Source organism: Perca fluviatilis, chromosome 9 (assembly GCF_010015445.1).
Source record: "Perca fluviatilis chromosome 9, GENO_Pfluv_1.0, whole genome shotgun sequence".
NCBI lineage: Eukaryota > Metazoa > Chordata > Actinopteri > Perciformes > Percidae > Perca > Perca fluviatilis.
The window spans coordinates 21384252-21397083 of NC_053120.1; the positions used below are offsets into that span (position 1 = coordinate 21384252).

Below are 12832 nucleotides of genomic sequence, written 5' to 3' on the forward strand. Positions count from 1 at the left end.
CAGTCAAACAGATGAGATTGTCAATTTATAGCTTTCTTGTGATTGAAGTACTTAACGCTATTTAGTCACGTATTAACACTTGGTTGGACAGTTTTACTTGTTAACGATAAGGACAACGCTAGTGTAATGGTGTGGAGAAATGCATGTAGTCAAATGATGCCAGTTGAACCAATTAAATTGTGGGGGGGGGGGGTGTAAATCCATTGACAATGGATAAATACATACATTTTGGACATTAAATGGATAAAAAAAATTAGCTGTCGTAAAATGGGTAAATCGCACGGAGAGATATTCTCTGGTGTCAAATGAGCGCTCCAGACCCCCCCCTAGTGGAAATGGAAGGTCAGTCATTACGTTCAAGATGGCGACCCCCTTGTGTCAGTGTTACCAGGTGAGTGCTTTGGACTTCTGGGTTAAATGTCAGCATTTAAACCCCACGAAATGTTAAGGGGAGAACTTCAACGGTATATTTAAACTACCATGTTCACCAGAGACTGGAAGTGAGTTTTTTTTTTTTCCTGACTAAGCTGCTAGCTAACGTACCGTGTGCTAGCTAAGTTAGCTCTTTGAATAGTAAGCTGTCCAGCTCGCGTTTGAACTCTGAGGCGCAGGACGAAGTCAAGTAAAATGTCAACTTGGTGCATCTAGCTGCATGTTCTGACTCCCCACCATGCATTGTAATTGACTATATTTTGATTATAAACGCAATCACTTATTTTCTCCTTTTCTTCCAACACTAAACGACGTTTCAGCTAAATATTACGTCTCATGCAGTAGTGATTTATCAATGACCTGATTGATAGTCAGTAGTTGAGCGGTTATCGAGAAGTCTACTAAAGTTTGAGGGTGACTTCATGTGTCTGTCTCCAGATATGTGTAAGAAGAGGCTTGGTGGCATTCCCTTCCTCTTACCTGCTACTTCACAACAGACTCAATGTTTACAGGATACGTGGGGTCCTGACATGCTCTTCACCGGTAGGAACACCTGACATAAACTATTACTTTAATATTCTGTTTCTTTGTTTTTTGTTCTGTGGAGCTGTTTAATGGATTTAGGTTTGATTATGCTGTCAAACCAAACCAATCTCCCTGCAGTTTCATTTAAAAAAAAAAAAAAAAAAAGACAGACTTATATTTGTTGCTGTTTTAGTTGTTAGATAGTATTGTTGTAACCTAGCAAAATGAACACGCACTCCGTTGCCAGTTAATACCTGGCTAAAACCAATACAGTCTAATACAAAAGTCCTTCTCTTTTTAAGAGCTCTCAAGAAAGCACACGTTTGCTGAAACAGCTCTTGGCATGAAGTCTGCTACGGTGCATATCTATCATTCTAATGTGCTCCTGCTGTCTTTGCAAGTTATCATACTTGTTTTCTATGTAAGGTTTACCAAGGCATTTGGAGCAGTAGGGAACATGTCCACTGCAGGTCATAAGTTTAAGTTTAATTGAACTGCTCCAGACATGCTTGGAGTAAATTAATCGTATGTGTTGTTTCTTATTCATACCAACAAGGTGCCTCGGTCACCTCTTCTGCAGGTAAGGCATTTGTCAGGGGAGAGAGGTGGTGGCAGAAAAGGTTTCCTGGGGGAGCTTCTGGAAAACATTAAGCAGGAGCTTAACAAGAACAAAGAAATGAAAGACAACATCAAGAAGTTCCGGGAAGAAGCTAAGAAACTGGAGGAGTCCGATGCATTGAAACAAGCTCGAAGGAAATTTGTTAGTATTTGGCCACACAAACGCAGCATTTCTATTTATTTTATTTTGAAAAGCTAGTGTTAGATTTGTGAATGCCCCTCCTGTCTTTTTCTCAGAAAACTATAGAGTCTGAAACAGTGAAGACCTCCGATGTTCTGAGGAAGAAGTTGGGAACCATCTCTGAGACAGTTAAAGAGGTAAATGAGTATCTCAATCAGATGCAGGCCTTTCTTTTGATGCCATATGATAGATATGCTATTCATGTTGATCCATCCACCCTTACAAGGTGTGTGTGTGTCTGTGTGCGTGGACAGGGGCTAGAGGAGGTCAGCCGTACAGATATTGGGAAGAAAATCAAGGATGGAATGGAGGAAGCAGCCAAAACAGCGAAGACCTCAGCAGAGTCCGTCTCTAAAAGTGGAGAGATGTTGGGGAAGACTGGTGCGTTCAGAGCAATATCAAAGGTATGGAGTCACTGGTGCAGATATATTTCCCTGTTCGCCAAAAGTTAAACTGCATTCATTGGTTTTTGTTTCTCTCTGTTGCACTGTTAGGGGAATAATGTGTCATATTACATTCATAGAAACTGAAAGGAACACAAAATCCTGAAAAGGATATACCTGAATACTGGTACTTATTAGTTCTCTTGGCTGCTACCTGTTAATCTGTTTTCAGGGCATGGAGAGTGTAAAGAAAGACATTGGTGAACTGGGTCACACTGGCCCTTACCGGCCTCCTGCCAGACTCAGGAAGAGGAGTGAGTTCTCCTCCAAGGGGGCAGGGGATGGCAGCAAGGTCTTCGAAGCCAACGAGTACGTGAGTGCCCTCTGCTTTGCCCTGATACTGAGAGGGGAACGCCCCTTATGTTCAAAGATGGCTGATATGGCCTCATACAGTCTAATCCGTATTAAAAATACAGGATGTGACACCAACTCAAAGCTGAAAAACTGTGAGAGCTGAGAATCTCATCTTGTCAGGTACCAAGAGACTCAGCAACTTTATCTGAACTACTATTAGGGAAACATTACAGTTTGCTGAGATAAGCAAACTGTTGTCTAAGTTTTCCAGAAGAGAAAGTGGTGAGTGCTCTGTGGTCATACTGTGTTTTAAAATGGGTGGTACAATTCTCAAAGCTGAACCTTGATAGTATTCCCAATCGTTTGTTTAACATTTAGTTAATTGTTCTAGCTGTAAATAGTGTTTTCCTTTCTGGGTCAAATGTGATGGTCAGCATGAGCATGAGTCAACAGGAACACCTGTTTCTCTCCCGCTATTTGAAGCGTTACGTTATGTGTTCTTTAGGGAAGCAATGGGTGTGGTGCTCCACAAAGACTCAAAATGGTACCAGCAGTGGAAGGACTTCAAAGACAACAATATGGTCTTTAACAGTAAGTACTAAGTGATCTCTTTATGTCTGCATCCATGGCTGTTTATTTAAAATCAGCCTTTAATGAGTGCACCAGAAATGTTCTCTTGGATGAGCAGTAAGTGATATGGAGTCCAAGGCAACTAGCATAAAGAGGCTTTAAATATGCAATTTTATGTGGGAAATGAGTCATAAATGGAGAACCCCCCCCATTTAATTGCCAAGTTGTAATTAGAGCAACAACATGCTGGGCATAGTTGGAAAAGTTTGCAAGAGTTTGGAGAAAATGCACATCATCCAGGTTGTTCTGCATGTGATGGTGCTGTTGTGGGTTTTGTACAGCTCTGGTGAGATGAATAAATCAATGGCAAAATTGTCCAAGTGCTAAAACTTGTAAGCCTGGATGGCTTGGAACACTTTACTAACCTTCAAGTTTATGAGGCTCCACCAATATGCATTTGCTGAAAGAGTCAGTTAATAGAAGGTGCTGCTATGGGATTAGTTGGAGAGTGTGTAAAATGAAGGTACATCACTACTGATTTAGTCAACATTATGCACCTTAGTTTGATGAAGTAACGATGGTGATTAATAAGTAGTAGTAGTTTGGGCAGGTGAAAAAGATCACCTGGATTCCAGTTGGGACATAGTGCGCAAAGCATCAATACTTACTCCATACTAAATACATTTGTTTTCAGTAGTTTGATAAATAGATACTTTTTTTTTGGCTGATTTAAGTCAGAAAAATAATTGCCCTCCTGTAGCTCCAATTATGGAATTGGTAATATGGGACTTAATTTACTGATAACCTGTTTCTGCACAATATATCTTACACAGCAACACATGGTAATTCTGTGTGAGTGGACTGAAAAAATGTGTTTGTGGAGTGACCTCTAGCTCAACTGGTAGAGTGTGTGCCCCAAGTTGGCTGAGTCCTTGGCAGTGGCCCGGTTTTGAATCTGACCTGGTGCCCTTTGCTGCGTGTCATCCCCTCTCTCTATCTCCCCTTTCCTCTTTATCTGTACTAATAAAATAAAAAAGACAGTTTATTTGTCAGGCCATGAATTGGAATCATACAATGCTTCATCAATCACCCAGCAGCGACACACCGCAGTATTTTGCTGAGCCTCAGTTTTAAGCCTTTACATTCCTCACATTGTCCAACCAGCAAGCCCTGTGGGATCTCCTATTTTTGACAGGAAGACTTATGTCTAAACTGTGTGTGTGTGTGTGTGTGTGTGTGTGTGTGTGTGTGTGTGTGTGTGTGTGTGTGTGTGTGTGTGTGTGTGTGTGTGTGTGTGTGTGTGTGTGTGTGTGTGTGTGTGTGTGTGTGTGTGTGTGTGTGTGTGTGTGTGTGTGTGTGTGTGTGTGTGGGTGTGTGTGGGATGTAAGGCAGAGGTTTCAACTTAAAATCTAACATGCTCTCATTTGTACGTTCACTGCAGGGTTCTTTGAGATGAAGATGAAGTATGATGAGAGTGACAACGCCCTCATCAGAGCAACTCGTGCTGTCACCGACAAGATGACTGACATCATAGGTGAGAGACTTCTGGTTTAATAGTCTGCATTAATCACACTGAGAGGTCGAATCAAGCGATAACAGAAGATACAATGTTTGTGTGTACTTCACGGTATCTACAGGTACCTATATATTCTGTAAAGATTTGTATCCTATAAACACGTGTTTATATACAGTACTGTGCAAAAGTCTTAGGCAGGTGTGGAAAAAATGCTGTAAACTAAGAATGCTTTCAAAAATATAAATAATGATTGTTTATTTTTTTATCAATTTGCAAAATTGCGCGACCAAAAAAACCTCTAAATCACATCAATATTTGGTGTTACTACCCTTTGCCTTCAAACTAGCATCTATTCTTATAGGTACTTGAAAAAAGTCAGGGAACGTTAAGGATCGTAGACGTAGTGGTCGGCCAAGGAAACTTAGTGCAGTAGATGAAAAACACATCAAGCTTATTTCCCTTTGAAATCGGAAGATGTCCAGCAGTGCCATCAGCTCAGAGCTGGCAGAAACCAGTGGGACCCAGGTACACCCATCTACTGCCCGGAGAAGTCTGGCCAGACGCGGTCTTCAGCCAAAAAGCCATACCTCCGACATGGAAACAAAGTCAAGCGACTCAACTATGCACGAAAACATAGGAACCGGGAAGCAGAAAAATGGCAGCAGGTGCTCTGGACTGATGAGTCAAAATTTGAAATATTTGGCTGTAGCATGAGGCAGGTTGTTTGCCGAAGGGCTGGAGAGCGGTACAATAATGAGTGTCTGCAGGCAACAGTGAAGCAGGGTGGAGGTTCCTTGTGCAAGTGTACCTAGAAGAATTGATGCTGTCTTGAAGGCAAAGGGTGGTCACACCAAATATTAAATAGATTTAGATTCCTCTTCTGTTCATTCACTGCATTTTATTAATTGATGAAAATAAACTATTAACACTTCCATTTTTGAAAGCATTGTTAGTTTACAGCATTTTTTCATACCTGCCTAAAACGTTTGCACAGTACTGTATATATTCTACAGCTTTAAGAAATTTCTAGTTTTTTGTTTTCATTTTTATATAGAGGCAGATTTAGGCATCACATAACTAGATTACAAAATGAGATGAGAGATTGAGAAGCAAGGTAAGTAAATGTCCCAGATTGTGTAGTTTCAATAAGACATGTTATGAATCCAGCAGTATGTTGATATCAGCATGTTTACCTCGGAAAAATACACCATACAAGAAGCAAACTTTTTTTTTTGGTCACAAAATACATGTCACTACTTGGCCACAGTCTGTTCTACTGCTCATTATCTGTTTGCTAAATTCCATGCGTTTCCTGTCCCTGTTCATGTGTATTTAGGTGGGCTGTTTTCTAAGACCGAGATGTCTGAAGTACTCACTGAGATTTTGAAGGCGGACCCATCCTTTGACAAAGATTCTTTCCTCAAGCAGTGTGAACGAGATATCATCCCCAATATACTGGAGGTAAGTTGTACTGCAAACAACGCTGCTACCAGTGTCTGTTTCCTTTTAGTTCATTTGAGAAATGTTTTGTATAAATAGAGAGAAGTTGAGACAAACGCCTGATCTCAAGAAAGGTTTTATTTTCATGCAACATTGAATTAAAGTACATGTAATTAGGAATTTGTGATACTGATCAGGATGTCCATATAGATGTATAAAACATAAGCTGTCATCGGGTCTTGATTTACCCTTTCAGATGTTTCTGATGTGTGCTCTGTCTTCATTCAGGCGATGATCAGAGGGGAGCTGGAGATACTGAAGGACTGGTGTTATGAAGCGGTACGACCTTTCTCACACACTGACACACTGACAGCTTGAAATGCTGAAACACAGAGACCATAGGCTTGTCTTGTTACTGAAATGCAATGACCACCGTGCTCACAGAAGCACATTGGCGGCACTGGTACACATTGGGTGGGCAGCTTTTTATGAAATATTAGTCATAATGTCTTATCTTCTTTTTCTCCATATTGGGTGTGTAGACATACAGCCAGCTGGCACACCCAATTCAGCAAGGCAAGGCCATGGGACTTCAGTTCCACTCTAAGATCCTGGACATTGACAATATTGATGTAAGTTTCTCCAGGCTACACCACACAAGATTAATAATAAAGCATGCCACGACACTCCCAGGTTTTACTAAATCCCAGTAATTCATTAGTTTGCAATTAATACAGGTGTTTTGGGGAGTATTCAAAATTCCTAATATTAACATTTGGCCTCAGGCCAATAGCTGGTAATCTAGATGATGGTTACTGGTTGTAATATTTTTACAAACAAATTCACATAATTTGTCATAAACAAGTTAAGCAGGTGAGCAGGTTTTAAATTGTATTAAAAAAAAAAGAAGAAAAAAAAGAAATTAAGGATTGATTGCATTGCATTGCAAATTAACATAGGCTATAAATGCTGTGGTGTGTGGCATAGGTTTATGCTACATACTTGTTCCTATACAAATACACATTAAATAAAAGATACTACTTGTCTTACTCTTCTATCTTTAGAATAACATATAGTTCTCAGACTGTGTTTAAGTTCTTGCAGAAATTTTGTCTCCATCAACCATAACTTCTATATTTTTAGATATCTCTTGAGCCATGATTAACTCCTTTTAATACTTGAATGCTATCTAAAAATCAAGTTTGTTGGTTTAGTAAAGTATGAATGTATCCTCTACTCCAGTTGGCCATGGGGAAGATGATGGACCAGGGTCCCGTGCTGATTATAACTTTCCAGGCTCAGTTGGTCATGGTGATCCGAAACACCAAAGGAGACCTGGTGGAGGGAGACCCTGTAAGTTACACACACACACTCACACGCACATTCACACACACTCACTCACTTGGCTAAATACACAAACACCACTTGCATTTGTTGTGTGTAATGTTCTAGAAATAATACAAAACTTTAATCACACAAGTGTAAGAACTTCTTATAAATGATGCACCGAGAGAATGTTATAAGACAATTAAGCCACTTTTTATTTGGGCATGGCTTTTATTTCATTTAGCCCCACAACCCAGAATAAAGCTTTATTGGTTATAAATCAGCCGTACTGTCCACTCAAGGCCCTTCAGGGACACCTGTAATTGGTAAAGAAGTCAAGGTATCCACTCACTACCATGCAGCTGGCGTCTGCCCAGTGTTCAGATTAAAATACTACTGCAAGAGGATTAATGGTGGGGGAATTGTTTTATTAGCTGGATCCAAATGTCTGGACATTAACTGAGAGACTCTGCCCTTATGGACTACAGTATTAAGTGTCTCCTACACCCACTCTCGCTGTTCTTCACTCTGGGTAGCTGAATCTTTCTTACTACTTTATTGTCTGTTAATGGTCTCAGACATGGCTTACATAAGGCTATCATGACCACAAGATGTGTTTATATTTGATTTGTCTAAATCATATTTAAAGTGTGTGTGTGTCTGTCTTCTCTGTTGTACAGTGATTAAGAAGAATTGAACAGAATAAGTGTACCCATCTGCTTTTCTCCCTTCAGCAAAAAGTGCTCCGGATGATGTACGTGTGGGCTCTGTGTCGAGACCAGGAGGAGCTCAACCCATATGCTGCCTGGAGACTACTTGACATCTCCGCCTCTAGCACCGAGCAGATCCTCTAAGACTCTTTGATCCGCACAAAAGCAACAAACAAACAAAAAAAACAAGCACTCAGAGAGAGAACATTCTGTACCTGAACAGGCCCTGGAGCTGGCTGGGAAGAAGAAGGGGGGGGGCATGGAGATGAGGGACAGACATGTGGGACATGGGCCCACTTCACAACAGAAATATTGTGGAGTAGTGTTGCTAAACGCTAGGAGTTTCACTTTCTTGTTTTTACTTCACTGTCTTAAGGTTCAGTCACTGGGTTTCTTTAACCCTTGTGTTGTCCTTCGGGTCCCAGTGACCCGAAGGACAACACAAGGATGATGTACTTCCGTTTACTTTGTTGAGAATTGCTCTCTAAACCCTGTTTTTTGTAAAGTAAGTAAGTAAAGTTTATTTCTAGAACACATTTAAACACAGTTTAAGCTGACCAAAATGCTGTACAAACAAGAACTAAGGTGCTGTATTAACCCTTGTTTAGAGAGCAATTCTCAACAAAGTAAACGGAAGTACATAATCCTTGTATTGTCCTTCGGGTCACTGGGACCCGAAGGACAACACAAGGGTTAAATGCCAGAGTTATTTCCAACTGTTCCTTTGGCTCACACTAGGGGGCGGTAGATTACCAACAACTCTCATTCATCGTACTTTCTGCAATGCCTGTATGGCTGTCCATTTATTGAAACTGTATGGTGTAAGGGCAACCGTTAGCATTTAAGGGATAAATTAAGTTATTTAACATTTATTATGAATACGAGAAAAGGAAATGTGGAAACTGATTTTGGAACGAGCCCCTGAACTTCAGGTAGATGCCACACTTCCTCTGTCCATCCGTCTCTCTCACACACACACACACACACACACACACACACACACACACACACACACACACACACACACACACACAAAAAAAAAAACTCTCTCCTCTCTGAGGCGATGTTATCTTGGTGGTGTTGTGGCCAATCAGTGCTCTCCTAGGTCCTTGTTTGTATTATAATCGTCCACTGTAATTGTTAATATGTGAGAGTCTATATTTATGATGAAAAATAAAGTTGACCCATTTTTCACACTAGCAGACATTTAAAAAAAAAAAGTATTTTTAACCATATACCTGCAAATGGTTAAGCTTCTCTTCAGATCTGGAGGATATCACATGATTCATTCTAGGGCAGTATCTAATTATTATTTCTTAAATAAATCCTCATGTGGGATTTCAGTGTTAGCTATATTTCCTTTGGGAGAAATACTGTTTCTGAGTGAATATTTTTTTTTTTTTTTTTTTTTTAACAGTTGTATTTCCAGAGCAGAGCTAAAGCACTACACTGCTTTGAGTGAAATGTAGCTTCCTTTGTAAACTGGATTGTAGCAAGTTTCACATAATTCCTCCTTGGCCTGGGGGACAGTACCTTCATCTTTCAGTCCTGACATTAACACTATGTGCCATCATACAGTTCTGTTCAGATGGCATGCTTTGACCTTTAGTGTTGTGGAGGGTTATAAATCCCTGCCACATGTTCAATGTGCTGTGTCGCTGCCCTACACTTCAGAGCCATATGGCCTACAATCAACAACCCAAGCCTCTCTTGGACAAATAAAATAATGGAGGTTGCAAAGGCTAAATGGCACCCATTTACCCAATCTCGCTAATAATCCCTCAGCCTTGTCAGAGGGTGCAGATGAGAGGATGCGATCACAGATACAGTAGCTGTCCATCGTCCAGTTGGACAGCTCAGTACAGATGGTGGGATGCAGAGTAGCATGCAGCAGGATTGATTACAGCAGCCTTGGGTGTGAAAGTGGGGGTGGCATATAAACTTGCATGTTATGTATGCCTGCATGTGTACTGTACATCTGTCTGTACATGTAGACCAGCAGCTCCACTGTTCCAAGGCTGTCCTGGATGATGGATCCTCTGTTACTGAGTTGCGCTGAGGTTGCAGCTCCCCAATGTAGCGTTCATCGCTCAGGATGCACCCCCGCAACTCTCTCACACACACACACACACAGCTCACAACGCAGGTATCCAGAGGAGCCACCCTGGAGAATTCACTACAGGGGAATGTGGTCAGCTGGATTCTATCAGACACCTACTGACCAAGACAGGGGTGTCAAACTCATTTTAACTAAGGGCCACACTGGAAAAAGAGAATCATACCAAGAGTTTAGTGACGTGCTTTTGTTACTGCATGTCACTTCTTCTTTTTTTTTACATTTTGGTAGCTTTTTTCCTCATTTTTGTTGTTTTTGTTACGACTTTTTTGTGGCTTTCTCAGACATTTGTCACCTTTTTGTAAACTAGTTGCTATTTCCGACATTTTTATACGCTCTTTGTCACATTTTTGTTGTTTGCCCTACAAAAGTCATCAAAAGAGTTCCTTAGCAATCATAGATATTTTTTTTAACAACAACCTGTTTCACAGCCCGAATATAAAAACTCTGCTTCTGGGGGAATTTCTGAGTCTCAGAGTCGGCATATCTGCCATATTCTGCTTTGAATGTCAGGTAATTGCAGTTTAAAAAAGAACTTTACTGTATTTTTGGTTTGGCACACAACTAGGCGGTCCGAAATTGATTGTGAACCCAAATTGATATATGGACCGGATCTAAATCTGCAAGGGGCTGGATTTGGCCCGCGGGCCTTGAGTTTGACACGTGGACCAAGAGAAGATGTGACTCATACATTTATGAGTTTGCACTCCTGACAGGAGTGCAAACTCATAAATTTGCACAAATTTGTCTCCTGTCTTTTACATTGAGTTAACTTTAGATTGATTACATACTGTACCTCCCTAGCAGTGTGATGATCAGCTTGCGCTAAATATTTTGTCACCTTTAGTTAAAGTGTATTATTTCCAGTTGGTGCAGTTTCCAGAAGGGGCTATTTTAATTTATTAACTGTTGCATTCAAAATCTTTACACCTGAGGCATAAGAAGCTGGGTAATAACATGCTGGGTGTTGCATATGGAAATGTTCAACATTTAACCTGGAAAGCAAACATGTAACTAAACCTGGATACTGTATAAAAAAATTAATTGGTATTATCTTGCCTTTAAAATTTTGTTGCTTTAATGGCAAATAGATTTTGGTGAACCTGAGGCAAATATGCCTTAACAAGAAAGTTGATCAGTGTTACAACATAATTAAAATGTCATTAGACAAAAAAGTCTGGCTGCCTCGAATGTAGGGATTCAATCTATACTGTAACAATAGGGATCGGAAAATTGTTGGTAGTAATGTAAAGTATATCTTAATGAGAGAAAATATGCATATGCACCCTCCCAAATAATCCCAGGATTTAAACCTTCAAACTAATTCTACTGCCTGTTGTATGGAATTATTTACTGTCTGTATTTCTGTTTTCCCAATTTGTTTTAGCTGCCAATTATCCTGAGTTTATTGGAGTGTTATTCAGATCACCTGTTGCGCACGGTGTGGGGACTGGCTCCTAAATAGGAATTGAGAGCAGCTTGGTGCATTTCCACTCTTGGCCAATCATGGTATGGCGACACCATGTCTTCAGGGTTCATTCTGATTATTCCTTAATTTAATGCAGAACCCATTTTAGCTACTTAGCTTTAGATATTGTCATATGGAACCTCTGTTCTTTGCTTGCTTGAGGGAATATTATAGAACACCTTTCCACCTGCATCAGGGTAGATCTTATTGCTATTCATGCTTTGAGTTTTTGCTTGTCTAACGACAAACTAAGACCTTCAGGCTTTATTTTTAGGTTTTTTTTCATTGAATGTCATTTTTTAGACACATTGCCTTATTAAGAGGCATTTTTTTTCATTGGGACGGCACTTGTGAGATTTGTTTCTCCAAGTACAGTAAATATTTGTTGTATATATGTCGTTGGGAACTGGTACTCAAGGTGGAAAAAAAGGTTACAGCCATGTAGCTGGCTAACCGAAGGCTATTCTCACATGTATGTGTCTTTCCCCAGACACACACACAAAAGTAGTGCTAGGTCAAGTCCCAAGGAAGTAGGGCAGACGTGTCACTTAGATTCTCCCACTTGACTGGTGAGTGTTGACATCCTGTCGTGGCCTGGGATCCAGGTTGGCAGCTGCAGCAGGACCAGCAAGTTGAGTGACAGCAGCTCAAGAAGGATGAACTTGAACAAAAACATCCCACGTCATAAAATAATTTAGCAAACACCTTGAAGTCTGTTAAATGGTGTTAAGTTAAAAGCTTCCCCAGGTGCCTTTTTGATGAATTCAGAAACTAAACAACAGTTAAGTAAAAACGAAAGAATGAATCAGCATGAGGGCAAATATTGACTGTCAAAGCTTTCAGAGTGATGCCATTAAAGTAACTGACTGTGGTCTTCCGTTCCCCACTACTTATGGTTACTATTCATCTTTACATCACATGGAAATTTTCCGATGCATGTCATGTAACTCTCGCCTGTCAACCGTCCTTGTAACATCCGCCCCATTTCCTTTCTTCTCTGTCATCTATCTGATGCCCCATTAACTATGCTGTCCTTGAGTATCCTTAAGGGCCTTTAAACCAGCATTGTCCTTTTCTCTAGTCCTCCTTCCATCTAATTAAAAACTATACAGGTAACCACATCCTTTCCTGCATCTGATTATATCAGAAGCAATATGGTGGCAGGCAACAATAACCATCTTACGCCTCTGAGC

The 12832-nt window shown here is 40.4% G+C and overlaps 1 protein-coding gene across 2 annotated transcripts; it reads left to right on the plus strand.

The window, feature by feature from the left end:
• The first annotated feature begins 270 nt into the window (after positions 1 to 270).
• On the plus strand, positions 271 to 8263 carry timm44 (translocase of inner mitochondrial membrane 44 homolog (yeast)). 2 transcript variants are annotated; one of them, XM_039810556.1, is made up of 13 exons: positions 271 to 391; positions 871 to 975; positions 1514 to 1717; positions 1813 to 1893; positions 2011 to 2160; positions 2372 to 2508; positions 2999 to 3084; positions 4505 to 4597; positions 5916 to 6040; positions 6308 to 6358; positions 6562 to 6651; positions 7262 to 7372; positions 8080 to 8263. In XM_039810556.1, exons 1-13 carry the CDS (start codon positions 362 to 364, stop codon positions 8197 to 8199), a joined length of 1383 nt encoding a protein of 460 aa, XP_039666490.1. In that variant the 5' UTR covers positions 271 to 361; the 3' UTR covers positions 8200 to 8263. The 2 variants fall into 2 exon arrangements, with proteins under 2 accessions (XP_039666490.1, XP_039666489.1); XM_039810555.1 differs by having other exon boundaries at positions 288 to 391; positions 1538 to 1717.
• The last annotated feature ends 4569 nt before the right edge of the window (positions 8264 to 12832 follow it).

Bases quoted from the DNA above. Each gene is read 5' to 3' on its own strand.
- timm44 (XM_039810556.1), top strand. From the start codon at position 362: ATGGCGACCCCCTTGTGTCAGTGTTACCAG. The intron at 4,598-5,915 runs GTGAGAGACTTC...ATGTGTATTTAG, and splicing joins CAAGATGACTGACATCATAG to GTGGGCTGTTTTCTAAGACC. The intron at 7,373-8,079 runs GTAAGTTACACA...TTCTCCCTTCAG, and splicing joins ACCTGGTGGAGGGAGACCCT to CAAAAAGTGCTCCGGATGAT.